General features: G+C 41.6%; 1 protein-coding gene across 10 annotated transcripts in view; it reads right to left on the bottom strand.

The window, feature by feature from the left end:
* helz (helicase with zinc finger) overlaps positions 1-15,356 on the bottom strand; it is a 259,376-nt gene that overhangs the window by 107,106 nt on the left and 136,914 nt on the right. For all 10 annotated transcript variants that reach the window (XM_038777996.1, XM_038777990.1, XM_038777999.1 and 7 more), the window contains 3 exons: positions 11,406-11,551; positions 6,962-7,109; positions 1,639-1,822 (listed from right to left, as the gene is read on the bottom strand). In XM_038777996.1, the coding sequence (XP_038633924.1) occupies positions 1,639-1,822; positions 6,962-7,109; positions 11,406-11,551 (478 nt within the window). The remainder of the gene's footprint in view (positions 1-1,638; positions 1,823-6,961; positions 7,110-11,405; positions 11,552-15,356) is intronic.

The following is a 15,356-nucleotide window of genomic DNA, read 5'->3' on the forward strand; positions in this document are numbered from 1 at the left end:
CACATCGACAGTGCTGTTAGAAAGGGAGTTCCACAATTATGACCCGGCGACAGTGAAGGGTCAGTGATATATTTCCAAGTCAGGGTGGTGAGTGAATGGAAGGAAAGTTTCTGGGTGGTGGTGATCCCATGTGTCTGCTGCCCTTGTCTTTCCAGATGGTAGTGGTTGTGGGTCTGGAATGTGTTGTCTAAGGAGCTTTGGTGAGTTCCTGCAGTGCATCTTGTAGATTGTACATGCTGCTGCCACTGTTTGGCGGCGGAGGGATTGAATGTTTGTGGAAGGGGTGCCAATCCAACAGGCTGCTTTGTCCTGGATGGTGTCGAGCTTCTTGTGGCATGTGAGCTGCATCATCCAGGCAAGTGGAGAGTATTCCATTACACTCCTGCCTTGATGGTGCAAAGGTTTTGGGGAGTCAGGAGGCAAATTACTCACCGCAGGATTTCTAGTCTCTGATCTCCTATTGGAGCCACAGTATTTACATGGCTAGTTTAGTTTCTGGTCAAAGGTAACCCCCCAAGCTATTGACAAATAGTGGAATGAACCTCAAAAAGAAACTAATCGATCATACAAGTTTCCTGAGAAAAACATGAACCAAGCTGTATAATTTCACAAAAATATGGATCTGAAATTCAAATTAAATACAGTCCTGATCAAATCACATGAGCCAAGCTTAATTACAATGAATTATTTTTTTTAAAAATGCCTTGTACTTTCTGGTCTATAAAAATAATTTGTTAAAGTAGGATAAAATACTTTATACATCAATACTGTAGAACAATATCAAGAATCACTTGTTTTGGGAAACTCATGCATATCCTCCTTCAAAAGGGTTCTCTTACTTCCTTCAGCCAATTCTCATTCTCAGCAGCCCCCAACCATCCCCAATATTCTTGTTACAATGCACCACCACCATTCCTCAGTCATGAACGGTTGTGGGTGCCTTGTGCGCAGTCTCTATCGCTTCAATTACTCCCAAGCTACATACCTGCATCCTGCTGGAATCACCTAATCCAGGGGTGGGCAAACTTTTCCGTGCAAGGGCCGCATTCAGAAATTCACAATTCACAAAGGGCCGCATAGTATATTAAGTAAAATAATTACTTCACCCGGTTATGATTCTGGGCGCCTCATATAGAACATAGAACAGTACAGCACAGAACAGGCCCTTCGGCCCTCGACGTTGTGCCAAGCAATGATCACCCTACTCAAGTCAACGTATCCACCCTATGCCAGTAAGTAATCCAACAGCCCCCCCACCCATTAACCTTTAAAAAAAAAAATTAAAAAAAAAAAAAAATTTTTTTTTAGAAAAATTTTTTTTTTTTTTTTTTTTAATGACTTGGTGGGCCGCAGAAATACCTTTGGCGGGCCGCATGCGGCCCGCGGGCCGTAGTTTGCCCACCCCTGACCTAATCGTTTCCCCTCCCCTTTTGGACAGCTCCTTGCAAATAGCTGCCGAGATAGAAAACTTATTACATCGGCATCTACTGTCACACATTGGAGCACTGAAAACGTTCACTGCTGCAAAAGTACATTTCTGAAACCCAATTCCTCCACAAGACTGAATTTCACACAGTTTAACACAAGAGCAACAAAAAAAAATAGGGGCTTAACTTTTATCAACAAGTAGGAACCCACCTTGAACATTCAGAACCCGTTCTACGTTTACTTCTGACAATCTCTTCTTACGAAGTTCCGATCGAATCCTAAACACTTGATCAGCATATGGCGTCACCACTCCAATGCTGCCTTCGTCCAATTTCCCCCAGGCAACTGGCCATTTCCTTCGGAGCTCTTCAACACGTTCCACTATTTCAAAGACCTTTTTGGAGACAAAAGTATGATTACAATCACTGTCCCTGAACATTAAAGACGATAAATGCAACATCTGGATTGGCATATATTCAAAGTTTCATTCATCAGCCCAATCTTGGTTGATAGTCTTGAGAAGCAAACTCCAGGATATTATTAATAAATAATATTTACTTAGCTACAGCAGTCAATTGTGACCATTCGGTGTCAAAATCAGCTTTTTGGGGTGCAATATAAACATGAAGTTCAACCATAAAGTAACCTAACTGTTACCAATTACATGCAGCATTAAATGTATCCAAATATTTAAACACTGTGGTACAAAAAATAACGAGGTTCCTCAGATAATTACCAGCCAGTTTCCATCAGTCGAATGTATCTAACCAAGCAGACACAATGGTATTTTAAAGCCAGCAGACAGATAACCCTTTATTCCACGGAGGTTTCTATAGGATTGTTCCCTGGTGTAGAAAGTTACAACACTCCTACAAGATTACTTTAAACTCGATCACAATCATCAAGTATCATCGCATTCATATGTTTTGGTCCTGTCCAAAGCTAGAGGATTACTGGAAGGAGGTTTTAGGGTAATTTCTAAAGTGGTGCACGTGAAACTGGACCCGGACCCCTGGGAGGCCATATTCAGGATGTTGGACCAACCAGGATTGGAAACGGGTACGGAGGCAGATGTTGTAGCCTTCGCCCGAAGGTGGATCCTGATAGGTTGGAGAGCAACCTCTCCACCCTGTGCCCTGGCGTGGGGGGGGGGGGGGGGGGGGGGGGGGGGGGGGGGCCTGTTGGAATTCTTGACTCTTGAGAAGGTTAAGTTTGAACTAAGGGGAAGGATGGAGGGGTTCTACAAATCATGGGCATTATCCATTACGCACTTTCAAGAACTGGATAACATCGAACATTAGTTTGGGGCGGGTGGGTGGGTGGGAGGGTTGGGGGCGGTGTGTGTTAATGGCGACTATGGGTGATCCCAAATTCCTTTTTGTCATTTGTGTGCATCAACATGAGGGCTAATGTTTGGGGTTTGGTGGGAGGATGGGATCGTTGTTATTGATATGGGGATTGACACATCTGTTACTGATTATTGTTTATTGTTGGTGGGTGTAAATTTGGAGAAAATGTGAAAAAGGAGAATAAAAAATATTTTTAAAAAAGTATCATCTTGCCAAAAGCCCATTCAAAATGGATTTCTGGATATTGAAATTCTATAAATTCAATTTGAACAAATTTTGATATTGCTTAATTTTTCTGCTGCTCTTAACCCAGGACAGGACAGGCCACTCCACATTAAACAGAGCACGTGGGGAAACCAAAACCCAAAGGTTTGAAATTAAATATCAGCCGTGAAATATTCCATTAAACAGCATTAGCCTGCTAACAAAGATACAAATTGACAGGCATTAAGCAAAAATAAAATCTTTGGGAAATGGTGAGGGTAATGCAAAATAAAATAACTATTTGAATGTTTTTCTTAGTGAATTCTTTATTCAAAAAGTAAAGTTCAGTAAAGGAAACCAATGTCTGAGATGCAAACAGCCCTTAGATGATTCCCACCAAGTGCTGAAGCCAAATATAGAGTCCCAACTGCTGAGACTGGCAAAATCAGCAAACGTCAGGAAGTCCACCTTGGACATTCTGGTTTCAGGTCTGTCAAACTGGGTCAATGTGGACTCGGCTATCAGATGGATACCTTTGTGAAATTACAGGCAGGTTGCATGGTCACTGCAGAAGAATGGTCACATGATAGAATATTTTCTTGCCAAGTCTCATACTGAGACCAAGAGCATGTATGTTGAAGTTATCAGAGGGGCAGAGATGGAACAGGGAAATCTACCGAATAATTCGATCTGTTTGATGCAGCCAATGTGCCTGCCTGGTTTTATGCAGGCCACTGCTTGTCTTTGCCCCGATGGTAGCTGGGATCTTCTGCCAAGTTTTCCCCACAAACTGGTATTTTCTCATTAATTTATTGCCGTCATCGTTGAGATAATTCCACCAATCCCCTTTCCAACAAGTGTGAACTGGGCTAGGTTGATATGGGAACTTCGGCACATGATCTCAGCTGAAACTCGAATGCCGCACAGAGGCAAGAATGCAATTTGAAAAGACAATGCCCAGAATGTCAATGGTGATCCTGTCTGCCCAATCCAGTTGATGGTATTGTCCGAATACTATCAAGAGGAGCAGGCAGTTCTCCCTGTGCACTGGCCAGCATTCCTCCCTCCGCATCATTTACAGACCATTCATGTCATTGCTGACGTAGAATGGCCTTTGCTGTGATAACAATCACTATAATTGTAGGAAGCACTCAAGATTTTAATAAGATGAAAAGACATGAAATAAATCCAAGTGTGTTTTTAAAATATTTTCTTAGTTCTCTGCAGATGTCTCTACACCTCCACCAAAAGGTGGCTAACATTTTATTTTATTGAAATGCATTTGTATCATTAAAAATCAGAATATGTTAAACTGCACTCTTTGTGCATTTCAAACACATGATAACTACTTTTACTGTGGCATATATTTCACTTTTTTCTTCAACATAGCCTAGAACGAAGTTCCTTCTTAATTTATTAAACTGCAAGATCAATATACCGAAATGGAGAAATTGCAACATTTTCATGTAGAAGACAAAAGATGGAGAAAACGAGCAGCAAATACCATTCAGTTGAACGTGGTGCAATCATCAGTTCTGAAACAATTGTATTAATGCCCTCTGCCCTCGGGCTACCAATTCCAGCCTTGGAACAATGACAACACAGTCGGAATGCCACAACATCTTTTCTCTCAACTCAAATAATGATACAACTACAGTGATGACCTTAACCAATCACTCCCAGCTTTGGCTATTCCATACTAGGTTGCTGAAAGTCATGTCAAACATTCTTTCAGTAGCTCCGTCTTTCATTTCAGTGCAGCAAGCAGATTTTGAAATTGGCATAAAATGATTATATTCCCACAATATTAATACATAAAATGAGGACATTTCACTAAGCTTTTTGCTTAATAGCTTCATCCGTTCATAACACAAACTAATAACAATATAATAATAATAATAATCTTTATTGTAACACGTAGGCTTACATTAATATTGCGATGACGTTACTGCGAAAAGCCCCCAGTCGCCACACTCCGGCGCCTGTTCGGGTACACAGAGAGAGAATTCAGTCTGCCCAATTTACCTAACACGTCTTTCGGGACTCGTGGGAGGAAACCGGATCATCCGGAGGAAACCCACGCAGACACAGGGAGAACGTGCAGACTCCGCACAGATAGTGACTCAAGGCGGGAATCGAGCCTGGGACCCTGGCGCTGTGAAGCCACAGTGCTAACCACATAGTGCCCAAAAACTCAGCTTTATAGTCAGACAAATCAGCTTTATAGTCAGACAAATCAGCTTTATAGTCACACAAATCAGCTTTATAGGCAGAAAACACAATCAGTAAAGTAAAACACGAATTTTTAATAAGTTTTTGTTTTTGGTATTTGTTTTTTGTTGCTGTGTCTGTAATTTATTGGTGTTTCAGATAAAATAACCCTTTTAACATAAGAAATAGAACATAGAACATACAGTGCAGAAGGAGGCCATTCGGCCTATCGAGTCTGAACCGGCCCACTTAAGCTCTCACTTCTACCCTATCCTCGTAACCCAATAACACCTCCAACCTTATTGGTCACTAAGGGCCAATTTATCATTGCCAATCCACCTAACCTGCAAGTCTTTGGACTATGGGAGGCACCCGAGGAAACCCACGCAGACATGGGGAGAACATGCAGACTCCGCACAGACAGTGACTCAGCGGGGAATTGAACCTGGGACCCTAGCGCTGTGAAGCCACAGTGCTATCCACTTGTGCTACCGTGTCTGTTCAGTCCCTCGAGCCTGCTCCGCCATTCAGTAAGACGACAGCTAATCTGATGTGGCCTTAACTTCACTCCTGCCTGTCCCCCACAACATTTGAGATCTTGTCAATCAAAAATCTGCCCAACTCAGCCTGAAAAATATTCAATGACCCAGCTTCCATTGAGGGTGGGAGAATTCCAAACACTAATGACCCCATTGAGAAGGGAAATCCAGACTCATCTCAGTCTTAAATGGGAGACCCCTTTATTTTCCAACTGTGTCCCCCAAGTTCTTGATTCCCCCACGAAGCGAAACACCCTCTCAGCATTTATAATGCAAGGTCATGGGAGCTCCCTGAAATGCTTTGGGTAAATCCAACAGTCTGTAATGACTGAGCCACACTCATTAGGATGGTCCTTTACTGAGCTGATCCCAACCAGAAGCAGCAGTGTTAGAATTGTGCTCAGTGAACCTGTGCGTACTCAGGGTGAATAATGTCAGGCTGGACTGCAATTCCCCATGTCATTTCAGTTTGCTGTCATGCACGAGAGAGAGAGAGAGAGAGAGAGAGAGTGAAAAGACAACTTTTTTAAGCGGAGCACGGTTAATGCAAGCAACACAGCAGCCAGTTTGTGCAGAGCAAACTCCTATGAATAATGGCCAGTTAATCTGTTGCATTTGTTAATCTGATGAGTGGCTGCTGGAATAAGATATCAGAAGACTCCCTGAACATAGAGAATCATGAAAAAATGAAATGAAAATCGCTTGTCACAAGTAGGCTTCAAATGAAGTTACTGTGAAAAGCCCCTAGTCACCACATTCCGGCGCCTGTTCGGGGAGGCTGGTATGGGAATTGAACCGTGCTGCTGGCCTGCTTTCATCGTGGCGCAAGTTCATACCTCCACAGGGTGAGGGGAGTAAACGGAGATTAGAAAATGCTCAGATCATGGTTGAAGTTGAAGCAGAAGGATCACTGTGTAGAACAGTCCTGCTTGTACAAGAAAAACAATGTATTTCATTTAAAAACTGAAGACAACTCTCAGGATTTTGCACCATGGACAACAACTTGACGAAAGGAATACATTATTTATTCCGTACAAGTCTCGAACAACCAATTCAGGTTGGGGATTAGTTCAACAGGCAACTTCATTAATTCAAAAACACGACCTCCAATAGGCGTGATTACAAATAACACCATTAGTTGCAACGACCCTCAACTTAAAATCAACAGGGTCCATTAATAAAACAATGGGCAATGGACAGAGATACACAAGTTCATTTTGGTTACCTCACCTCTGAATTGTTGTAGAAAGCAGTGCTGTTTTTCTCTTGCACATCTTCTCCTCGAGCGGTGAAGAAGGTCAGTGGATAGAAATCTTTGTGTGCTGGTTGTTTTCCACTAGCCATCAGCTTACCCTCATAGAATAATTCAGAAGTGTAACTAAAATAAAATTGAAATGGGGATGAATGTCACAATGCAGAATCTCTGGAATACTAGTGGTCTTCATTATGTGTCGATTTAGAATGAATTTTTTAAAAAATCATTCATATCACAAAACCAAAAGAAGATACATTAACCAGTGACCTTCAGTTTAATTTGAATAAAGCTTAGCTTTCCATTCACACGTCTCACTGATTCGCTTTGAAAAGTGAAAATACATTTTTGAACTTTTGATTATTTAGATCCGCCCACAGGAAAAGTAAATTAACACATCAAACGGTGACCGTAAATCAATAAGCATCCTTTCCAACTCAAAGCCCATACCCAAATGTATTTCTCAACTCATTAACATAAAAGTATAAAGTACATTTTAGACTTCTGTTACTTATATGAAGTGGTAACTCTGACCAACAGAAACTGGTAAATGCACAACCAAAACACTCGCTTGATCCCCTGTGAAAAGATATTTCAATGCAAATCGCATTCTTAGAATGTAGTAGAAATGCAATTTGCACTGTTTCTGCAAACATTGCTCAACTTTAACATTATACTCTACAGAAGAATTTGCAGTGTCAGATCTCTCAATAGTCACACTCCCAACTCACAGCAAAAAAAAATACACCCAAAGATTAATTAAAGTGAACAGTTTAATTGTATGGTGTCTTTAATGTGGTAAATGACACAAGGTAATTGATAATGATGGAGTGGATGCAGAGCAGCAACAGAATTAAATGCAGTGACTGCAAGTGTGGTCGAAGAGATAGGTTTTGATGAGGTTTAGGGAGATTATCAAGATGATAAATTCAAGAGGAGATACAGCAGTGTCAACAAATTAACCCAATCCTCGGATTTCAAGCGCAATAGGCGAAAGGATTCAAAGCAGTTATTTTTAAATTACAGGCATGGCTGATTCATTTCATGAATTTGTTCAAAAAGTGATATCAGAATGAAGATATATTGTTAATTATTTCAGCAAAAGCTGCATCTTCACTAGAACTGCATGTTTAGATTGGGCTGGAATGAAAGGTTTATTGCAAGTGTATATTTCAATTGTAATCACATTCAGACATTAATCCAATGCAGTGAAATAAATTTAGTGCTCCATTTATACTGTACTGCACTCCTTAGGCAAAAACTGTTCAATGAACATGCCTCACTTTTACTAGTAGCCAATCTAGAACAGCCAATATTCTACTCTCTTGAAAACGAGCAAAATATCTGGTCAGGCTGAGGGGTATTTGTCACAGTCCGTAATCTTATTAAAAATCTAACAGTATCAATCACTGAGGAAGGCATAATATCAATGGAGACGCAAATATAAGAAAGTTTGTACAACTGTCACAGCCTGGCTTGCCTGTCAATGTATAATGGTATTGGTAGGAGTGACCACCGCAAAGTCCTTGTGGAGAGGAAGTCTCGCCTTCACACTCAGGATACCCTCCATTGTCTTGTGTGGCGCTACCATCTTGCTAAATGGTATTCAGAACAATTCTAGCAACTCAAGACTGGGTATCCATGAGGTGATGTGGGTCATCAGCAGCAAAATTGTGCTCAGCCACAATCTATAACCTCATGGCTCGGCATATCCCCCACTCCACCGTTACCTCCAAGGATCAATGAAGAGTGCAGGAGGGCATGCCAGGAGTAGCACCAGCCATATTGAAAAATGAGGTGTCAACCTGGTGAAGTTACAGCACAAGATACTTGCATGTCAAACAACAGAAGTAGTAAGTAATAGACAGAGCCAAGCAATCCCAATGGATCTGATCTAAGCTCTGCAGTCCTGCCACATGGTGGTGGACAATTAACAACTCACTAGAAGTGGAGGTTTCATTAATATCCCCATCTTCAATGATGGAGGAGGCCAGCACATCAGTGCAAAAGGCTGAAGCATTTACAATAATCTTAAGCCAGAAGTGACGAGTGTATGATCTATCTCGGTGTCCTTGAGAAGTCTCCTGCATCACAGTTGCCAGTCTTCAGTCAATTTGATTCATCTCACGTCATGGCAAGAAATGGCTGAAGGCACTGGATACTGCAAAGGCTATGGGCCCTGACGATATTCCGGCAATAGTACTGAAGACTTATTCCAGACTTACTGTGCCCTAGCCAAGCTGTTCCAGTACAGTTACAACATTGGTGTCTACCTGGCAATGTGGAAAATTACCCAGGTATGTCCAGTACACAAAAATCAAGACAAAACCAACCCGGCCAATTACGGCCCTATCAACCTACTCTCCATCATCAACAAAGTGATGGAAGGGGTAATCAACAATGCTATCAAATGTCTCTTACTTAGCAAAAACCTGCTTACTGATGCTCTAGGTTCCACCAAGGTCACTCAGCTCCTGACCTCTTTACAACCTTGGTTCAAACATGGACAAAAGAGTTCTGGGGGTGAAGTGAGTGACTGCCCTTGACATCAAGGCAGCATTTGATTGAGTGTGGCATCAAGGAGCCCCTGCTCAACTGAAGTCAAATGGGAATCTGGAGGAAAACTCTTTGCTGGTTGGGGTCATACTTGGCACAAAGGAAGACAGTTGTGGTTACTGGAGGTCAGTCATCTCAGTGCCAGGCCATCACTGCAGGAATTCCATCTTCCTAGGAAAACCATCTTCAGCTGCTTCATCAATGACCTTCCTTCCAACACGGGGTCAGATGTGGGGACGTGCGCTGATTACATAATGTTCAGCACTATTCGCATTTCCTCAGACACTGAAGCAGTCCACATGCAAATGTAGCAAGGCCTGGGCAATATCCAGGTTTAGGTTGACAAGTGACAAGTAACATTTGCATCACAAAAGTGACAGACAATGACCATCTACATCAAGGAATCAAACCATCGCCTCTTGACATTCAATGGTATTATCTTCACTGAATACCCCACTATCAACATCCTGGGGGCATTACCCACTTACCAGAAACTGAACTGGATTAGCCATATATATAATATATATATATTTATATATTTATATATATTTATATATATATATATATATACATATACATATATATATATATATATATATACTGTGGTTACAAGAGGAGGGCAGAGGCTGCAGCAAGTAACTCACCTCCTGACTCCCCAAAGCCTGTCCACCAACTCCAAGGCTCAAGTCAGGAGTGTGATGGAATACTGTCCACTTGCATAGATGAGTACAGCTCCAACAACAAAGAAGCTCGACACTGTTTTGTTATGCTCTTGACGTAGCATAAGCTGCTTCCTTGATGTACACACTGACAAAGGAAGGTTCAGACTTGGAGATAGCTTTAACACATTTATTGAACTGTTAACGATTCTCCTACTTGGATTCAACTCTCCTGTTTATCCTGCTACAGCTACTCAGACTATCTAACCAGTCTGCTACAATCAACATGGTGGGTGTGATGTGTTTCAAATCAACCCTATCTGTACTCACTAAGTGTCTCCACTGGAAAGAGAGAGATCATGTGTGCTGTGTCCTTATATATGGGTTGGTGTAATGCCCCCCCCCCCCCCCCCCCCCCCCCCCCCCCCCCCCCCCCCCCCCCCCCCCCCCCCCCCCGTGGTAGTGTCACCTGCGTGTATCGTGAATGCCCACTGGCCGTGTCCTATTTTACTGGCCTATTGGTTGAATGTCTGTGTGTCATGTCTCTGGTGCTCCCTCTAGTGTCTATCTAGTCTATGTGTATTTACATTAACCTCTTGTGTATTTACAGTGATGCATATCACCACAGACACCATCCAGGATGAAGCTGCCCGCTTGATTGGAACCCCTTCCACAAATATTCACTCCCTCCACCACCAACGCACAGTAGCAACTGTGTACGCCATCTACGAGATGCACTGCAGTAACTTACCAAGGTTCCTTGGGCAGCACCTTCCAAACCCACAACCACTACCATCTAGAAGGACAAGATCAGCAGATACACAGGAACTCCACCACCTGGAGATTCCCCTCCAAGTCACACCATCCTGACCTGGAAATATAGTCTCATTCCTTCAGTGTCACTGGATCAAACTCCTGGAACTCCCTCCCCAATAGCAGTGGATGCACCTGCATCACATGAGCAAGAAGGCAGTTCACCGCCATCTTTAATTAGGGTTGGCCAACAAACACTGGCCAACCAGCGAAGCCCAGAGCCCAGACAAATGATTGAACTAAAGTTAATTCCATTCCCTTAGCTTGGTGCGGTAGCTCTAAACAATTAGTGTTTGTAAATGGGGGTACAGACAGAGCAATTCCATCGAACATCACCAGGAACTAGCTCAATTGAATCACATAACAAGAAAATTTGGGAAACTCAAATACCTACTTGATAATAGCTTCATGGGAACGATAGTTCTCACACAGTAGTATTCTGCACGGGAACTCTGCAGGGTAGTGTTCATACAGGCGGTCTAGCAAAGACACATGAAGATTTCTTTCCCGGGCAAATTCACTGTATACAAAGGGACTGAGCTGGAAACAATACAGCAGAACATTAGCAAAGTACATATTAAAAATAGTTAACAAAAAAGTGTCAAGGAGAGAACAATTTTATTTTTAACTTTCTGCTTTTCTGTACTTTCCTCCCAGTCTTAGAAGTATACCTTTGTTACACATTCACTGTTTAAAGCAGGTAGTGGTTATGGTGCCTGGAGTTTTGAGCCAAAGACATGATAGTACTCAGCAGGGTAACAAGCTATGGAGCCCATGGCAGAGCATCAAATCAAGATAATTACATTTTTCAACACTTGGACCCTGCAATGACTAATAAGGAAACAATTAATCCGGTTTTCTTCAAGCGTATAATTGTGCAGAGACAGGTGGAAGGTCAGAAGATTGGACAGAATTTAAGGAACAGCAAAGGATGACTAAAAGAATAAGAAGGGGAAAATTAGCATACGAGAGAAAGCTGGCCAGAAATATAAAAACATAGTAAATAAGTATTTACAAAATGAAGTTAAAGTGAGCATTGACCCTTTAGAAAGCGAGTATGGAGAATTGATAATGGAAAACAGAGGGGGCAGATGAATTGTTCAGGTATTTCTGCATCAGTCTTCACCGCAGAGGATGCAAGTAACAGCCCAGAAGCTGCTCTCAATCAGGAAATGGAAGGGAGGGAGGAACTCGGGAAAATTAAGATCACTAGGTAAGTGGCACTGAGTGAATTGTTGGAGCTGGGGGCTGACAAATGCCTGGGTCCTGATGGGACTTCATCCTAGGGTCTTAAAAGAAGTGGCCAGTCAGATAGTCAATGTTTGGTTTTAATTTTCCAAAACTTCCTGGAATCAGAGAAGGTTCCATTACATTGAAAGATAACAAACACAACTCCATTATTCTTAAAGGGGGGACAGAAAGCAGGAAACTGCAGGCCAGTTATCCTAACATCTGCCATAGGCAGAATGTCAGTAGCTATTATTATAGAAGCTATAGCAGGGCAGTTGGTGATAATCAGGCAGTTGGTGGTTTTGTGAAAGGGAAATCTTTTCAACCAACTTATTGGTGTTCTTGGAGAAAATAACATGTGCTGTGGATAAAGGGGAACCAGTGGATGTACTGTACTTAGATTTCCAGAGGCATTTGATAAAGTGTCACATGCACAGGGCTAAATCGCTGGCTTTGAAAGCAGACCAAGGCAGGCCAGCAGCACGTTCAACTCCCGTACCGGCCTCTCCGAACAGGCGCCCGAATGTGGCGGCGAGGGGCTTTTCACAGTAACTTCATTGAAGCCTACTTGTGACAATAAGCGATTTTCATTTCATTTTCATCAAAGGTATTGGAGAAAATAAAAGCCCATGCTATAGAGGGTAACATATTGGCATGGATAGAAAATTAGTTGAACAACAGGAAGCAACAAGGGTGTATAAATGGGTACTTAGCAGATTGGCAAGATGTAACGAGTGGTGTGTCATAGGGATCAGTGCTGGGGCTTCAACATTTACAATTTATAAAAATGAATTGGATGAAGGGATGGATGGAATGGTTGCCAAACTTGCTGATGACAAAGATAGGTAGGAAAAATTATGAAAAGGACATAAGGAGGCTACAACGGTATAGATGGGTTAAGAGAGTGGGGTGAAGATCTGGCAAATGGAGCATAATGTGAGAAAATGGGAAATTGGCAATTTGGGAAGAAAGAATAAAAGGGAAGCACGTTATCGAAATGGTGAGAGATCAGAGTTGTGAGGTGCAGAGGGATCTGGGAAACTTAATGCATGATTTGCAAAAGGCTAATATGCAGGTAAAGCAACTAATAAGGAAAGCTAATAGAATGTTATCATTTACTGTGTGAGAAGTGGAATACAAAAGTAGGGAGGTTAGAAAATTATACAGAGCACTAGTGGGACCATATCTGGAATACTGTGTACAGTATTAATCTCCTTATTTAAGGAAAAATGTAAATGCATTGAAAGCAGTTCAGAGAATACATGGAATGGGAGGGTTGTCTTATGAGGAAAGGTTGAACAGGCTGAGCTGAGCTCGGGTTTAGAAGAGTAAGAGGCGACCAGATTAAAACATACAAGATCTTGAAGATTCTTTACAGAGTGGGTGTGGAGAGGATGTTTCTTCTTGTGGGAGAATCTAGAACTAAGAGTCAGTGTTTAAAACAAAGGTGTTTTAAAACAATGGTCCATTTAAAGCAGAGATGGGCCGAAAGTCTGAGGGTCGTTTGTCTTTGGAAAACCCATCCTGAAAAGAGGGTGGAAGCAGAGTCTTTGAATACTTTTACGGCCGAAGTGGATCATTAATTGGTAAGCAAGTTTTTGTGGCTAGGTGGCACACATTTTTGAGGTTACTATCAGATCGGCCATGATCTTATTAAATGGCGGAGCAGGTTCAAAGAGCTGAATTGCCTACTCCTAGTCCTGCTCCTTGTTCGTATGGGAGATGAGACTCAACGTGCAAACTGCTGTCATAACATTTAGAAAATTAAACTAATTCAGAGCTGATGCCAAGATCTATTTTTCTACCATTGAGGCAAGTTACTTTTAATGAAAAAAAAACTGCAAAGGAAACGGGTACAGAAGAACATACTTTCTGCCAAGTGGGTTTCAATCAACTTAACAAGTAGCAAAATGTGCAGTCACTTCGGTGCTATTCTTCCATTGGGATGGATCAAAAATACTTGTCATTGAGAATTCCAGACTCTTCTGTATTCTATATAATAGTCAATCAAAGGAGACTACAGTAGTCATTTTTCTGTCTACACTTACTTTAAAAACGTTTGACTGCAAAAGTGGCATTCAAAAAAATAGTGAATGGAGACTGGCACCTTGGATTATCACGGTGGAAGAAATTCACACAACACGAAATGCCATGCTAGCTGGTAAATGATTCTAATTACTGGCAGAGAAAATCAGAAACATTATAATATGGACCGCTATCTTTGGCTGCAAATGTTAATTTTCATAAAGGAGCTCTCTTAGTCATGAGGGCAAGGGAAATAAGAGCAAACCTGATAGGATATAGCGATGCCTTAGCTAGTGAAAAATAATCACTCATTTCATTGCTGACGCAGTCTCCAGCCATGCAACCTAGAGAGAGCATGTGGGTGAGTGGATGATCACAAGCATCTCCAAAGCTGATGTCATTTCTTGCCTTTAGTAATTAATAAACTTACTTTATCTTTAACTCAAGGAAAACTGGTCAAATTATCTTTTTTGAAACATAACTATTGGGTCAGGGTAGAAGTGTGTCCACAAAAATGGGTTCATTTTTAGATTAAATCTTGTGCGACCAACATAAGGGGTTGAATAAAGACAGGGGAGCCAGTCCATTCCTTATATTGTAACAATTTGGGGGTATCCCAGCTGGACGATGAAAAATTGAGGGATTGTGCCCAGATCAACAACTTTGGGGAACCTCACCTGGGGTGGGTCGCAACATACTGAAATCAGCAAAAATACTTCAGAATATTCAAGCTGTAAACGATGCCAGATGATTGGACTACCATGAATTATTCTTGAGAAACACAAAACACCAGTACAGCACATTTGGAGAAAACGGGTGCATAAACAATTTGGATTTCAGAAAGTGCTTTTAAATTAAAGTTTCTCAAGTTCAAAAACTGCTAAATTTCACGAAGGGGCAGAAAGTTCAGATGAAAGTCTCAAACATTTTTGAAATTTAATTTAAACTTTTTGCTGCTTTTCCAAAACTCTTTCCACTTTACTGTTTGGTGAGGTCTTCTATGAAGACAAATAACTCCAAATAAATGTTTCAGCAGTTCAGTTTGATTAAAAATTTCCTGAAATTAAGTTTTCAATTCACAAACAAGAAA

This window comes from Scyliorhinus canicula, chromosome 18 (genome assembly GCF_902713615.1).
Source record: "Scyliorhinus canicula chromosome 18, sScyCan1.1, whole genome shotgun sequence".
Classification (NCBI taxonomy): Eukaryota; Metazoa; Chordata; class Chondrichthyes; order Carcharhiniformes; family Scyliorhinidae; genus Scyliorhinus; species Scyliorhinus canicula.